At 45.3% G+C, this 13883-nt stretch overlaps 1 protein-coding gene across 1 annotated transcript in view; it reads right to left on the reverse strand.

Moving 5' to 3' along the window:
* The window catches only part of LOC140727243 (uncharacterized), a 102684-nt gene extending 91806 nt beyond the window's left edge, over window positions 1–10878 (reverse strand). Inside the window, exons 1-2 of the mRNA XM_073044507.1 lie at window positions 10723–10878; window positions 4354–4539 (exon numbers count right to left, since the gene is read on the reverse strand). Coding sequence (XP_072900608.1) covers window positions 4354–4539; window positions 10723–10878 — 342 coding nt within the window. The remainder of the gene's footprint in view (window positions 1–4353; window positions 4540–10722) is intronic.
* Between the last annotated feature and the right edge of the window lie 3005 nt (window positions 10879–13883).

Here is a 13883-nt window from a genome sequence, read left to right on the forward strand (position 1 = left end):
GACAAGGCACATCGATGAAGGCAAAGCAATGGATGTGGTATATGTGGACTTTAGTAAGAAGTTTGATAAGACAGGCTCTTTCAGAAAGTCAAGAGGCATGAGACCCCATTCTTTACATAGAAAGTGGTAGGTGCGTGGAACAGTGGTGATAGAGGTAGATACCTTAGGGGTTATTTAAGAAACTCTTAGGTAGACACATAGATGATAGAAAATTGGAGAGTTATGCAGGAGGGAAGAATTTTTTTTTAAAACTTTTTTTATTGTTTTTAAATAGTTACAGAATAAATGTGTAAGAAAAAAGAAGTGTTACCCAGCCCCCCTCCCCTTAACCCCTCCCCCCTAACATCCCTATTAAAAAAATAAGAAAGAAAAAAAAAGGGAATGCCTGGATGTTGGAAGATCCACACATGCCCCACGGAGTTCTCATTTTTTTAATATATGTTAAAATTCTTTTTCTTTTTACTGGCCCATTAAGCCCATTAACATTAAAACTTAAAAAATTTAGTAGATTAGTCATTATTTTTTTATTATATTACTCCAATCTATAATAATACCTAATCTTTCCACTTTCGTGGTATCCTGGGAAATCTTTATAAAAATCTCCGTGTTGCTATGTGTGTCCCCACCAATCATCCAGGCAAAAAGATAGAAAAAAAATTAAAATATAAAGAAAAAAAACAAAATACCCCCCTACTAATGTTGTAGAAAAAAAACACAACATTACCCCCCTCTGCTGTACGGGTCATGGCAACCACCATGATTACACACGTGAATCCCGCAGTAACCGATCCACAGCCTCCCAGCTCCCCCGCAACATAAAAAAGTATATGTATAAGAAGAGAAAAAAAAATACTGTTCTCATTTAGTATTTCTAAAATTTTGCTTTTCTCTTCTATAATATCCATAAATGTCCATCACTTCTGTTCCTTGGGTCTATCTTCATCTTTAATCCATTACGTTTGGAAGCCTCTATGTGTAATTAGCGAATAGATGGAAGTTCTTGTACAAACTCCTCCGCTTTTCGATAATCGGAAAAAAAAAAATTTCCCTCCTCCAAAAAAATTATCAGTGTTGCTGGATGACGCATTGTAAATTTATAACCCTTTTCCCATAAGGCTTTTTTCACTGGGTTAAATTCCTTCTTTCTCTTCAACAGGTTGTAACTTATATCCGGATAAAAAAGAACTGGTTTCCCTGCTATCATCAATGGCCCGTTTCTATTTTTGGCACTTTGGGCAGCGGCCTTCAGGATCTTTTCTTTGTCTTGGTATCGTGAGCATTTTATCAAAATTGATCGTGGGTTTTGATCAGCTCGAGGTCTTGACCTTAAAGATCTATGCGCCCTTTCAATCTCAATTGGAGTTTCTCTTTCCATTTTCAATTTTTCAGGGATCCATTTTTGAAAAAAATTTATTGGATCTTCTCCTTCTATATCTTCTTTGAGTCCAACAATTTTAATATTATTTCGTCTACTGAGATTTTCAAGCTTATCAATTTTTTCCATAAATTGTTTTCTTTCTGATGTCCACATCATATTTTCCTTTTCCATTTTGTCCATTCTTTCAACCATATCTTCCATTGTAGTTTCCAAGTCCGTAATTCTTTTTTCCATTTTTTCCTGTCTCTTTGCCATTTTATCAAGCATAGTCTCCATATTGGTCATTTTTTTTCGAGTATTTTTTGATTATTTTTAATTACTTTTAATGTGTCTAATTTATGCATTATTTGCCTCAAAGTCTTTTCTATATTTCTAGAAGGACTTTTGCCTCCTTCTTCAGCTGATCCTTCCGAGAGATTTGACTCTCCCTCCGATTCGCTATCACTTTCAGTTGCAGTGGTAGCTGGGCTTTGTAGTTAGGAGGGAAGAATTTGATTGATTTTGGAGTAGGTTAAAAGGTTAGCACAACATCATGGGCTGTTATATTCTATGTTCTAAGGTTATCACACCTGTTGGATCACAGAATATCACAGATCTGGAAGACTTGGTTCTAACCAGCTCCTTTTATGTCTTCTTCCTTTGAGTTTATGTTTATCTGCAAGCTGACTGGATATTCCTCCCAAGAAAAATGTGTTCCACTTATCTTCATCACTGCCAGAAATGAGGCTCCCGGTACCCCTCATCCATTCAGGAGCTGGGAGTCGGATTTCAGGAGTTGCTGCGTATTGGAGGTTCCATGCCAGGCCACTGTCACAGTGCTTTGCACTGTACATCAGTAGAAGTTTGTTATAGTCTACTACATATTAAATTAATAAACTAGTACACTTGTTTATTATTGTCACATGTACTGAAGTACAGTGAAAAACATCTTGCGTATTCTTGATTACAATGGTGCATTGACCTAGTACAAGGTAAAACAGTAACCCTGCAGAATAGAGTGTCACAGTATAGAGAGAGTGCAGTGCAGGTGGACAGTAAGGTGCAAGGTCACAATAAGGTAGATTGTTGGGTCAGAAGTTTATCTTATCACACCAGGGAAACATTCAATATAAAACACCAGGATAGAAGCTGTCCTGTACAGTGGCACGGTCTTTCGGGCTTTTGTATCTTTGGCCCAATGGAAGGGGGAAGAAGAGAGAACGTCCAGGGTTGGTGGGGTCTTTGATGATGCTGGCTGCTTTCCTGAGGCAGCAGGAAGAGTCCGTGGAGGGGAGGCTTGTTTCCATGATGTGCTGACCTGTGTCTACTCTCCCTGCAGTTTCTTGTGGTCATGGGCAGAGCCGATGTCATACAAACTGTGATATATCTAGATAGAATGCTTTCTATGGTGCCTCAAATAAAAATTGGGCAATTCAAAGGGAACATGCCAAATTTCTTTAGCCTACTAAGGAACTAGAGGCGCTGGTGTGCTTTCTTGGCTGAAGATGGACCAGGACAGGCTATTGGTGATGTTCATTCCTAGGAATTGAAGCTCTCAGCCCTCTTAATGTCAGCACTATTGATGTGAGTATGAACATTGCTCCCCTTGCTGAAGTCAATCACCAGCTCTTTTATTTTGCTGGCTTTGAGGGGAAGGTTGTTGTCATAAAACCAAAAGAAATAGGAGCAGAATTAGACCATCTGGCCCATCGAGTCTGCTCCACCATTTCATCATGACTGATCCATTTTGCTCTCAGCCCCAATCTCCTGCTTCCTCCCTGTATTCCTTCATGACCTGACCAATCAAGAATCTATCACAACTCAAGAAGATTGTCATGACACTCTTCTTCCTGTATTCCTACTCATCATTATTTGAGACACAGTGGTTGTAGATGAAGTTAGAGCAGAATTTGACCATGTAGAAGGAGTAGAGACACAGCCTTGAGGTGTGGAGATGTTGCTGCCTATCCTTAGTGATTGCAGTCTGTTGGTCAGGAAGTCAAGGATCTAATTGCAAAGAGGGGTGTTGACTTCCAGATCTAGGACTTTGAGATGTGTTTGCTTAGTATTATAGTATTGAATGTGGAGCAGTAATCAAGAAACATTTGTCTAACACAGAAGGCTTTACTGTCCAGATGCTCCAGAGATGAGTGTAGAGCTAGAGCGGTGGCATCCACTGTAGATCTATATCATTAGTGGGTGAATTCCAGTCAAGGTGCAAGATTCAAGTTTACTTCTCACATGTACATTGAAACACACCGTGAAATATGTCATTTATGTTAACCACCAAACACACCCAAAGTTGTACTAGGGGGCAGCCCACAAGTGTTGCCATGCTTCTGATGTCAACATCGCATGCCTACAATGCTCACTGGTCACCTGGGAGGCTAGACTTAATGCATGCCATGACCAGCATTTCAATGAAAGGCCACTTCATGATAGTGGATAGCAGAGCCACCGGGCAGTAGTCATTAAGGTACGTAATCTTATTTTTACTAAATGTCTAATGTTACCTTGTTTTGTTTAGGGTGATAGTGGTCTTCACTAAGCAGGTGGGAACCTTAGACTGAAGCAGGAAGTGGTTAAAAGTGCTTTCAAATATCCTCAGCCAGCTGATACACACAGGACCCGTTCGGGCCTGATGCTTTCCACAGAGAACTTGAGTACTGATTCAGTAAGATCAAAGAGGTCCCGATTGTAACCACTTGAAGTAGTCAATCACACACTGCAGTGGCAACAGGACATCCAAACAGCAAAGATTATTTGACACTAACCCATCACCCATGTTGAGTGCACAAGGAAATGTGTAAGCCCAGATGTTTTGCCGTGACGGCTGGATAGCCTTCCGCTGGCCCCTATAAAAACTCACTATGTACATCAGCCACAAGAGGAGAGGAATTAGAGTGTGATTCGGCCCCACAAGCTTTCTGTTGTGTCTTCTATTCGAGGAGGAGGGGAGGTGATAAAAAGACTTGGACCCGGCTAAATTCTCTTACCTTGTTATTACGTGAACTGCTCTGTTCCCTGAAAGCCACCTCCGACTCTGCTGCTAAATCTTTCCATGTTTCTGGGATTAGGGTGTCTATCAGGTATATCTGATGCTTTTTTGGCGGATCAACTAAAATATTGGTGCTCGATGGGATGAGGTTGTTAGGTGAATCCTGCTTTTTTTTGGAATATTTCTGTAATTTAAAAAAAGTGTTTAGCATCCGTAGTATTCTTTTGTTAAGATCACTGTTCTGATTCAACACTAAATAGTCATTTGCAGTGAATCAAGCAGATAGGTGAGTTCTGGAGGGCAGTGCATGCCACACATTACAACCATACAATCCTAAGGTGCTGAAGGAAGCCAAAGTAAATGAAGTCAAAGTAATTTTATTATCAAAGTATGCATCACTGGTATGTTTTGAACTTCAAAATAGTAAATTAATTCAAGGGAAGACATGGGAGTCTGAAATGGGAGCCTAACTTCGGGTTTACTTGAAGTGAGGCACACTTGTATCACGTTGTAGCGTGATGATGTATGTAACTAATGTATTTATGCATATAACCTGTAATAAATTACCACAATGACAAAGAATGCCTAATCAAGCATTATATATACAAGATTACTCAAATATTGAAATATTAAATACACAACAATCACCATATACAATAGCAGCTTCAAATTCTTTTCCTTGCAGGCATTGTCAGAAAAATTAAGAAATACAATAGAATTTATGAAAAACTAGACATAAGCAAAGACTGGCAAATAACCAATGTGCAAAAGAAGACAAATAGTGCAAATAAAAATAAATAATACTGAGAATATGAGCTGTAGAGTCCTTGAAGGGTGAGTCTGTAGATTGTGGAGTAAGTTCAGAGTTGGAGGGAGTGAAATTATCCACACCAGTTCAGATGCCTTCATCATCTGAATGGTGAGAGGAAAACATGGACTGGAGAAATCTGGAGAATACCAATGTTGTCCCTTTGTTCAGGAAGGGTAACAGCAAAAAACATGGAATTATAGGCCGGGAGGCCTTATAACAATGGCAGGGAATTTATATTCCAAGGCATAGCATTTTCATATATTTGGAAAAGCATGGACTTAGTGAGAGTCAGCAAGGCCTTACACAAGTGATGTACTATCTCGCAAATTTGATGGAAGTCTTTTTGAGGGAGCAATGAAGATAATTGAGAGAGGTAAGGTAGTGGAATAACTGACACGAAAGAAAGGGCAGGAATAGACAGGTTGTTTTTGGGTTGGGAGACTATGTGGGGAAGGGAGGGTCAGGGATTGGGCAAGGGGACCCAACAAGAGAAGAGTACAGTATTTTTTTACATGTTGTGAGACTGGAAATTGTTGCTGTTCAGAAGAACTTGGCAAACCCATGGATACAATTTGCTGAATGTTGGTGTCCAGGTGCAGTGGGCCATTTGGTAGGTAAACTGTAGGTTGGAATTTTTTTGCAAAGAGATTGAAAGGAGTAAAAGAGAAAAGACATCTTATTGTAATTATGCAGGGTCCTGGTGAGATCTCAGCTTGAAAATTATGGGAATCTCCTTATCTAAAAACAATGAAATAATGATAGAAATGCTGCAAAACATCACAGATCCAAGGGTCCCACTGATTAAATGGTAGGAAATGAAAGGATTGTCCAATGAGAAGAGATTAAATAGATTGAACATTTACTCACTAGACTTTAGGAGAATGTGTGTTGGCCTCATTAAAATATTATTGGGCTTGACAGGGTAGATACAGCAAAGATATTTCACTGGCTGGAATGTCTAGAACTAATTTTTTCACCAGAAAGGCCACGTATACGAGTTAGAGACTGACAAATTTCAAAATATTAAGAAAATCAAGAGAAGTGGGTCAGGGAAAGGAAGTAGTGATAATTCAAAAGGTCACCATGATAATAAATGGCAGAACAGGCATGAAGGACAATAAGGCCTACTCCTCCTCCTGTTCCTCATGGTCTGTTCTTATTGTTCCTTACTGAAATCAATGCTGCTTTTGCTTCAGGTTTTGTTTGGTGCGAGTTCGCTGGGCAGATTTCACAGCACATGTGTAAAGGAATTGCAGGGAGTTCACACTCCTGGCGGTGTGAAGCACTGAACACGAGTCAGCAAAGCTCCCATGAAAACGTTTTTCAGAAGGTGTAGGAATTCTGTGTTCGCACATGATTACACAAGGTGCTCACACGGAAATTCTGCAGCAGTTGTGAAGACAAATACAAAACATTTGAATATTTTTTTGGGATAAATTATTAAAATAAATCCTACCAGTCAAAGAGTCAAGGATAGAAGAGTAATCAGAATTGTTAGCAAAGTTGGGCATGGAGTACTGGGATATCGAGGACTTACACAATTGCCAATATTCCTGATGCACCATCAATAACTCTAGGAGACTGGAAGTGAACGATAGGCTTTTATTAACAGCGAGAAAGGGACCACGACCATGTCGAGACTGAGGGAGGAGCAGTGCCCCCATCGGAGCCACAGGAGCAGTCAGCAGAGGGGGGGGCGTGTCCAGACAGGTATAGATAGTTTACCACATTCACCCCTCCTTTGTTTTAAAAGAGAGTCCCCACGGGGCGAAGTTTTTGACAAGTATATTTACCGAAGTTTCTGACAAGTATTTTCACAGGTCGAGTCTATCAGGCGGTCGAGTCCATCGCTGTGATCTACGTAGCACCGGTGACGGTGGTTGTGCTGGTCCCGGCCCGACTGGAGGTGCCAGCCCGTTAGGCATCAGTAACCCCTCATGTGTGTGCATGGCGCCCAGCATGGGAGTGTCCGGAGGAGTCGGTGCAGGGCTGGGCATGCGCGGTGTCTCATGGGTAGGTGTCTCATGGGCATATACATCGGTGGGTACGGGGTCTATAGTCACCATGGAGCGTTCAGGGTAGGGGTCTGGTGCTCCTGCGGGTGCCAGGTTGCGGATGGAGACAGTGTCCTCCCACCCATCAGGTAAGATCACGTAGGCATACTGGGGGTTGGCATGAAGTAGGTGAACCCTCTCGACCATTGGGGAGTATTTATTGCTCCTCACATGTTTCCGGAGCAGCACTGGCCCTGGGGACGTCAGCCAAGCTGGTAGGGTGGTCCCAGTGGCAGATTTCCTGGGAAAAGAAAAGAGTCGCTCATGAGGGGTGGTATTGGTGGACGTGCATAACAGGGAGCGGATGGAGTGGAGTTCCTCGGGGAGGACCTCCTGCCAGCGAGAGACCGGCAATCCCTTTGACCGAAGGGCTAAGAGTGGCCTTCCACACAGTGGCATTCTCCCTCTCCACCTGTCCATTCCCCCGGGGATTATAGCTCGTGGTCCTACTAGTAGCAATGCCCCTAGCTAGCAGGAACTGGCGCAGCTCGTCACTCATAAACAAGGACCCTCTATCACTGTGGATATAGCACGGGTACCCAAACAGAGTGAAGAGCTGGTGCAGGGCTTTTATGATATCGGGGCAGGGGATGGCAAAGGGGAACCGTGAGTACTCGTCGATTATGTTAGGAAAGTACACATTGCGGTCGGTGGAGGGAAGGGGGCCCTTAAAGTCGACACTCGGTCACTCAAAGGGGCGGGTGGCCTTGATAAGTTATGCCTTTGCTGGACGGTAGAAGTGCAGTTTGGACTCAGCGCAGGCTTGGCAGTCCCTGGTCATCATCCTGATGTCCTCGAGGGAGTAAGGCAGGTTCCGGGCTTTCATGAAATGGAAAAGCCGGGTGACCCCCGGGTGACAAAGATCTGCATGGAGGGCGTATAGCCGGTCGATCTACACGCTGGCACACGTTCCCCGGGATAGGGCATCGGAGGCTCATTGAGCCTTCCAGGCCGGTACAGGATGTCATAGTTGTAGGTGGAGAGTTCGATTCTCCACCTCAAAATCTTATCATTTTTGATTTTGCCCTGCTGTTGGTTGCTAAACATGAACGCAACTGAGCGCTGGTTGGTCAGCAAGGTAAACTTTTTGTCAGCGAGATAGTGCCTCCAGTGCCTAATAGCTTCCACTATGGCCTGGGCTTCTTTTTCCACCGCGGAGTGCCGAATTTCAGGGCCTTGAAGGGTACGAGAAAAGAAGGCTACCGGCCTTCCTGCCTGATCGAGGGTAGCAGTCAGCGCGAAGTCGGAGGCGTCACTCTCTACCTGGAAGGGAATGGTCTCGTCCACTGCATGCATCGTTGCTTTGGCAATGTCCCCTTTAATGCGGCTGAAGGCCGCGCGGGCCTCGGCAGAGAGGGGAAATGTGGTGGACTTGATCGGGGGCGGGCCTTGTCTGCGTAGTGAGGGACCCATTGGGCGTAATAGGAAAAGAAGCCCAGGCACCGTCTGAGGGCTCTGAGGGTGTTGGGAAGAGGGAGTTCCAACTGGGGGCGTATATGGTCGGGATCAGGGCCAATGACCCCGTTCTCCACGACATACCCAAGGATAGCAAGTCGGGTGGTTCCGAACACACACTTGTCCCTGTCATAGGTAAGGTTAAAAGCTTTGGCCGCTTGAAAAAATTGTTGGAGGTTGGTGTCGTGATCCTGCCGGTCGTGACCGCAGATGGTGATGTTATCCAGGTATGGGAACGTGGCCTTCAGTTGGCACTGGTCCACCATCCGGTCCATTTCCCGCTGGAAGACAGAGACACCATTCGTGACACCGAAGGGGACGCGCAGGAAGTGATAAAGCCTGCCGCCCGCCTCGAAGTCGGTGTAGGGGCGGTCCTCTGGGCGGATGGGGAGCTGATGGTAAGCGGATTTCAGATCTATGGTCGAGTACACCTTGTACTGAGCTATCTGGTTGACCATATCCACGATGCGGGGTAGGGGGTACGCGTCAAGCTGCGTGAACCTATTGATGGTCTGGCTATAGTCCATGACCATCCTATTTTTCTATCCTTTCCGAACAACAACCACCTGGGCCCTCCAAGGGCTTGTGCTTGGCTCAACGATCCCCTCCCTGAGCAGCCGCTGCACCTCCGACTGAATGAAGGCCCTGTCCCCTGCGCTGTACCTCCTGCTTTTAGTTGCCACAGGTTTACAGTCGGGGGTCAGGTTGGCGAATAGCAGTGGGGGAGGGATCTTGAGGGTGGAGAGGCTGCAAGTGGTGTCAGTAGCGCAGCTGTCGGCATGGTGCTGGGTGGGATGTGTGGGTTGGTGTGTGTGTGTGGTCGGTAGTGGGGTAAGTGACGAATTCCCACAGAACTGGAGATTTCTGACAGTGATTGGTGGGAGGGGCCCGTCATATTCCATTGTCACACTTTTCAGGTGGCTCTGGAAGTCGAGCCCCAATAGCACGGGGGCACACAGTTGAGGCATGACCAGTAATGTAAAGTCCCAATATTCTGTGCCCTGCACCACCAGTGTCACTACACAACCCCCCCAGATATCTGTGGAATGCGATCCAGAAGCCATGGTGACCTTCTGGCTTACCGGCTGTGTCAGCGTTGCACCGTGTCCGGGTCAATAAAACTCTCAGTGCTGCCCATGTCAAACAGGCAGCTAGTCCTGTGCCCCTCCACCAGGATGTCCATCATTGACCTTGCGAGCTGGTGGGGAGCGCTTTGGTCGAGGGTCACGGAGGCCAGAGTTGCATCGCCATCTTGGTGCCCGGTAAGCACCCATGGGTCGGAGGCAGGGCGAGGTGGCGCTGGCCAAGATGGCCGCCCCCATGCCTCGCACGCGGCGGGCAGGCAAGATGGCAGCGACCAAGATGGCGACCCCCATGCCTCGCATGCGGCACTGCTCAGCCCCGCTCACGGTTTGGACTTACAGGCCTTGGCGAAGTGGCCCTTCTTTCCGCAGCTGGAGCAGGTCGCTTCTCGGGCCGGGCAGCGTTTTTGGGGGTGCTTTTCGAGTCCGCAGAAGCAACACTGCGCAGACTTGCGACTAGCAGCAACCGAGGTCGATTCGCCGGCGGGTTGCGGGAACTTCACGGACTCGCGACTGGCAGTAGTCGAGGTCAATTCGCTGGAGGGTTGTGGGGTCTGCGGCGTCCACGGGGCCGGCGGGAGATCGCGCGCCTGGACAGTGCCAGCGTTGTGCAGAGCGGCCTCCAGCGTGTCGGCCAGCTCGATCGCCAAATGTAAGGTAAGATCAGCGTGTTCCAGCAACCGCTGGCACACGTACACTGACCTGATCCCCGTAACGAAGGCGTCTCTTACTAGCAGCTCCGCATGCTGTTCCGCCGTCAGCCCCCTGCAGTCGCAGGCCCGCACGAGTGTCTGTAGGGCCCGGACAAACTCAGCGCTCGACTCTCCGGCCCGCTGCCGCCGCGTCGCTAAGCAATGTCTTGCGTAGACGGTGTTCACTGGCCGCAGGTATTGTCTTTTGAGGGCGTCCAGTGCCCCTTGGTAGGTCGGCAGGTCCCTGATCAGGAAGTAGACCCGCGGACTGACCCTGGAGAGGAGAACTCTGTGCATTGTGGCAGCCGCGGTCACTCGAATCTTCTCCAAGTACGATTTGAAGTATGCAAGCCAGAGTTCAAAAGCGATGCCGGCTTCGGGAGATTGAGGGTCAATATCCAATCTGTCGGGTCGTAAAATTCGTTCCATGTTTTAAATTCGCTGTTAATAAAATTGATGCACCATCAATAACTCTAGGAGACTGGAAGTGAATGATAGGCTTTTATTAACAGCGAAAAAGGGAACACGACCATGTCGAGACTGAGGGAGGAGCAGTGCCCCCAAATCGCCTTTATACAGGGGTTTGTGGGAGGAGCCACAGGAGCAGAGGGGTGGGGGGGGGGGGGGCATGTCCAGACAGGTATACATAGTTTACCACAATTCCAAAGCCCTAAAGAACATAATGCAACTCCAAATAGTATTGGTTAGACATTCAAAACCTCCAGGTGAATCCATGACACTGGAAAAGCCAGTTAAAAATTATAGAAGAAATATAAATCACACGTTAGTGTGTGGAAAATTAAAGATGCTGGTAGTTTTCCACCATTCTTCCTTCCATATCTTCAAGCATTCTCCAGTTCCCTCACCACCTGCTTTTGTGTACTCTGAAAGAAATTGTCAGAAAAGCACCCTTTCGGGATTGCAGAGCCAAACCCCACTAAAAACAGAGTCCCAAGACACACAAGATCACTGAGAGGCAGAGCACCTAGGTGAATATTGTTTCACATCATTTTAGCTCAATATGATCTCAGGACACAAATCAAAATGCCTGTGAGTTAACTTACTGAACCAACTTGTTCTCTCCATTAACCAAAACGCTAAATGCTGGAAGAGTCGCTGAGCTCCTCCAGCATTTTGTGTTATGATCTAGAGCAGAAGTTTGGTCTGTAGAACTCATTGCCACATTTGGCAGTGGAGGCACAGCCTTGAATAGTAGGATATCCCTTTTAGAACAGAGATGAGGAGGAATTTCTTTAGCCAGAGCATAGTGAATCTGAGGAATTCATTGCCATATTTGGCTGTGAAGGCCAAGTCATTTGGTATATTTATAGCAGAGGTTGATAAGTTTTTGATTAGTACAGGAACAAGGCAGGAGAATGGGGATGAGAGGGAAAATAAATCAGCCGTGATTTAATGGCACAGAAGACTCAATGGGGTGAATGACTTACTTCAACTCCTATGTCTTATGGTGTTATTTCTAGCTTCTGCAGTCTCTCCATATTAATCATTTCCTTCACTGGGTTTAATTTCTTGGAAATCTGACAATAAAATAAACTGTCTGCCTAGTTATAATAAAAACATGAAAGCATCACTCTTTAGATCCATTGTTTCCAATTTCATTTGAGGGTAGTTGAATTGTGTCTGACTATTATTTATTGCACTGGTTTTATTGTGATAGATGCGTGAGTCCAACTATGTTACAGGAAAACGAATAAATCTTTATTGTGGAAGGGATTAAATGTATTAAATTCTTCATCAGATAGGAGTAGGGTAGAATTGCCTGGACAATAACAACACCTATTCTCCTATGACACAAAAGGTAGCCCACACCTCTTGGGATATCGACAACTTTGTCCTTGCCTATTATCACCACTGTCACTACTTTAACATTATCATCCCCTCAAAATTCATCAGTAAGCTCCAAGACTTGGATCTTGGTACTTCATTGTGCAACTGGATCTTTTATTTCCTCACCTGCAGACCCCAGTCAGTTCGGATTGGAAACAACATCTCCTCCTCAATCACCATCAGCACAGGTGCACCACAAGGCTGTGTGCTCAGCCCCCTGCTCTACTCGCCTTGTACCTCTGATTGTGTTGGTAGGTACAGTTCTAATGCTGTATTTAAGTTTGCTGATGACACTACCGCTGTATTCCAAATCAAAGGCTGTGACACATCGGCATAAAGGAAGAAGATTGAAAATTGGGTTGAGAGGTGATACAACAACTTTTCACTCCATGATAACATAACCAAAGAGCTGATTATTGACTACAGAAGGAAGCAACTATAGGTCCATGAGCCAGAGGTGGAGAGGGTCACCAATTTAAAATTCCTTGGCATTATTCTATCAGAGGATCTGTCCTGGGACCAACATGTACAATAAATACCATCAGAAAGAAGCACAAACAGTGCCTTTACTTTCTTAGAAGTTTGCGTAGATTTGTCATGTCACCTAAAACTTTGACAGACTTCCACAGTGAAGAGTATTCTAACTGGTTGCATCATGGCCTGGTATGGAAACACCAATGCCTAGGAATGGAAAAGCCTACAGAAAGAGGTGGATACAGCCCAGCCCATCACAAAAAAAGCCCTCCCTACCACTGAGTACATTTACATGGAGTGCTGCCACAAGAAAGCAGTATCTATTATCAAGGGTCCCCCATCATCCAAGCCATGTTCTCGCTGCTACTATCTGACAGGAGTATAGGAGCCTTAGGTCACACATCTCCAGCTTCAGGAACAATTATTACCCTACACCCATCAAGTTCCTGAACCAGCATGGTGTGGTGAACTACATATACCTGTCTGGACACGCCCCCCCCCCCCCCGGCTGACTGCTCCTGTGGCTCCTCCCACTGACTGTGGCTCCTCCCACAGACCCCGGTATAAAGGCGATTGGGGCCTGAGCCCTGCCTCTCAGTCTCCAGGATGTAGCATGGTGGTCAATTGCTGCTTGTTCTTTCTTCCAGTCAATAAAAGCCGATATCTCGCCTCACGTCTCAGAGAGTTATTGATGGTGCATCACATGGATAACTTCACTCACCACAACTCTCAACTGATTCCACAACCTGCTGACTCACCATCAGCGTCATCTATATTTTATTTGCACAATTTGTCTTTTGCATCTTGGCTGCTTGCCGGACCTGGTGTATAGTTTTTCATAAATTATATTATATTTCTTAATTTTCCTGTAAATGCCTGTGGGGTCCGAAAAGCATGTCTAACTTTGGGTTTAAGTTAAGAGAGGCATGTGCGTATCACGTGGTAGTATGATGACTTATGCAATTCATGTATTTATATATATAAAACCCATAATGAATTTTTTAAATGAATAGGAAACCTTAATCAACCAATATATTTACAAGATTACTCAAGTATTATTGAAATATTAAATACACAACAGCCTGCAAGAAAATGAATCTTAAGATAGTATA

The sequence above is a fragment of the Hemitrygon akajei genome, chromosome 5 (assembly GCF_048418815.1).
Source record: "Hemitrygon akajei chromosome 5, sHemAka1.3, whole genome shotgun sequence".
Taxonomy (NCBI): Eukaryota; Metazoa; Chordata; class Chondrichthyes; order Myliobatiformes; family Dasyatidae; genus Hemitrygon; species Hemitrygon akajei.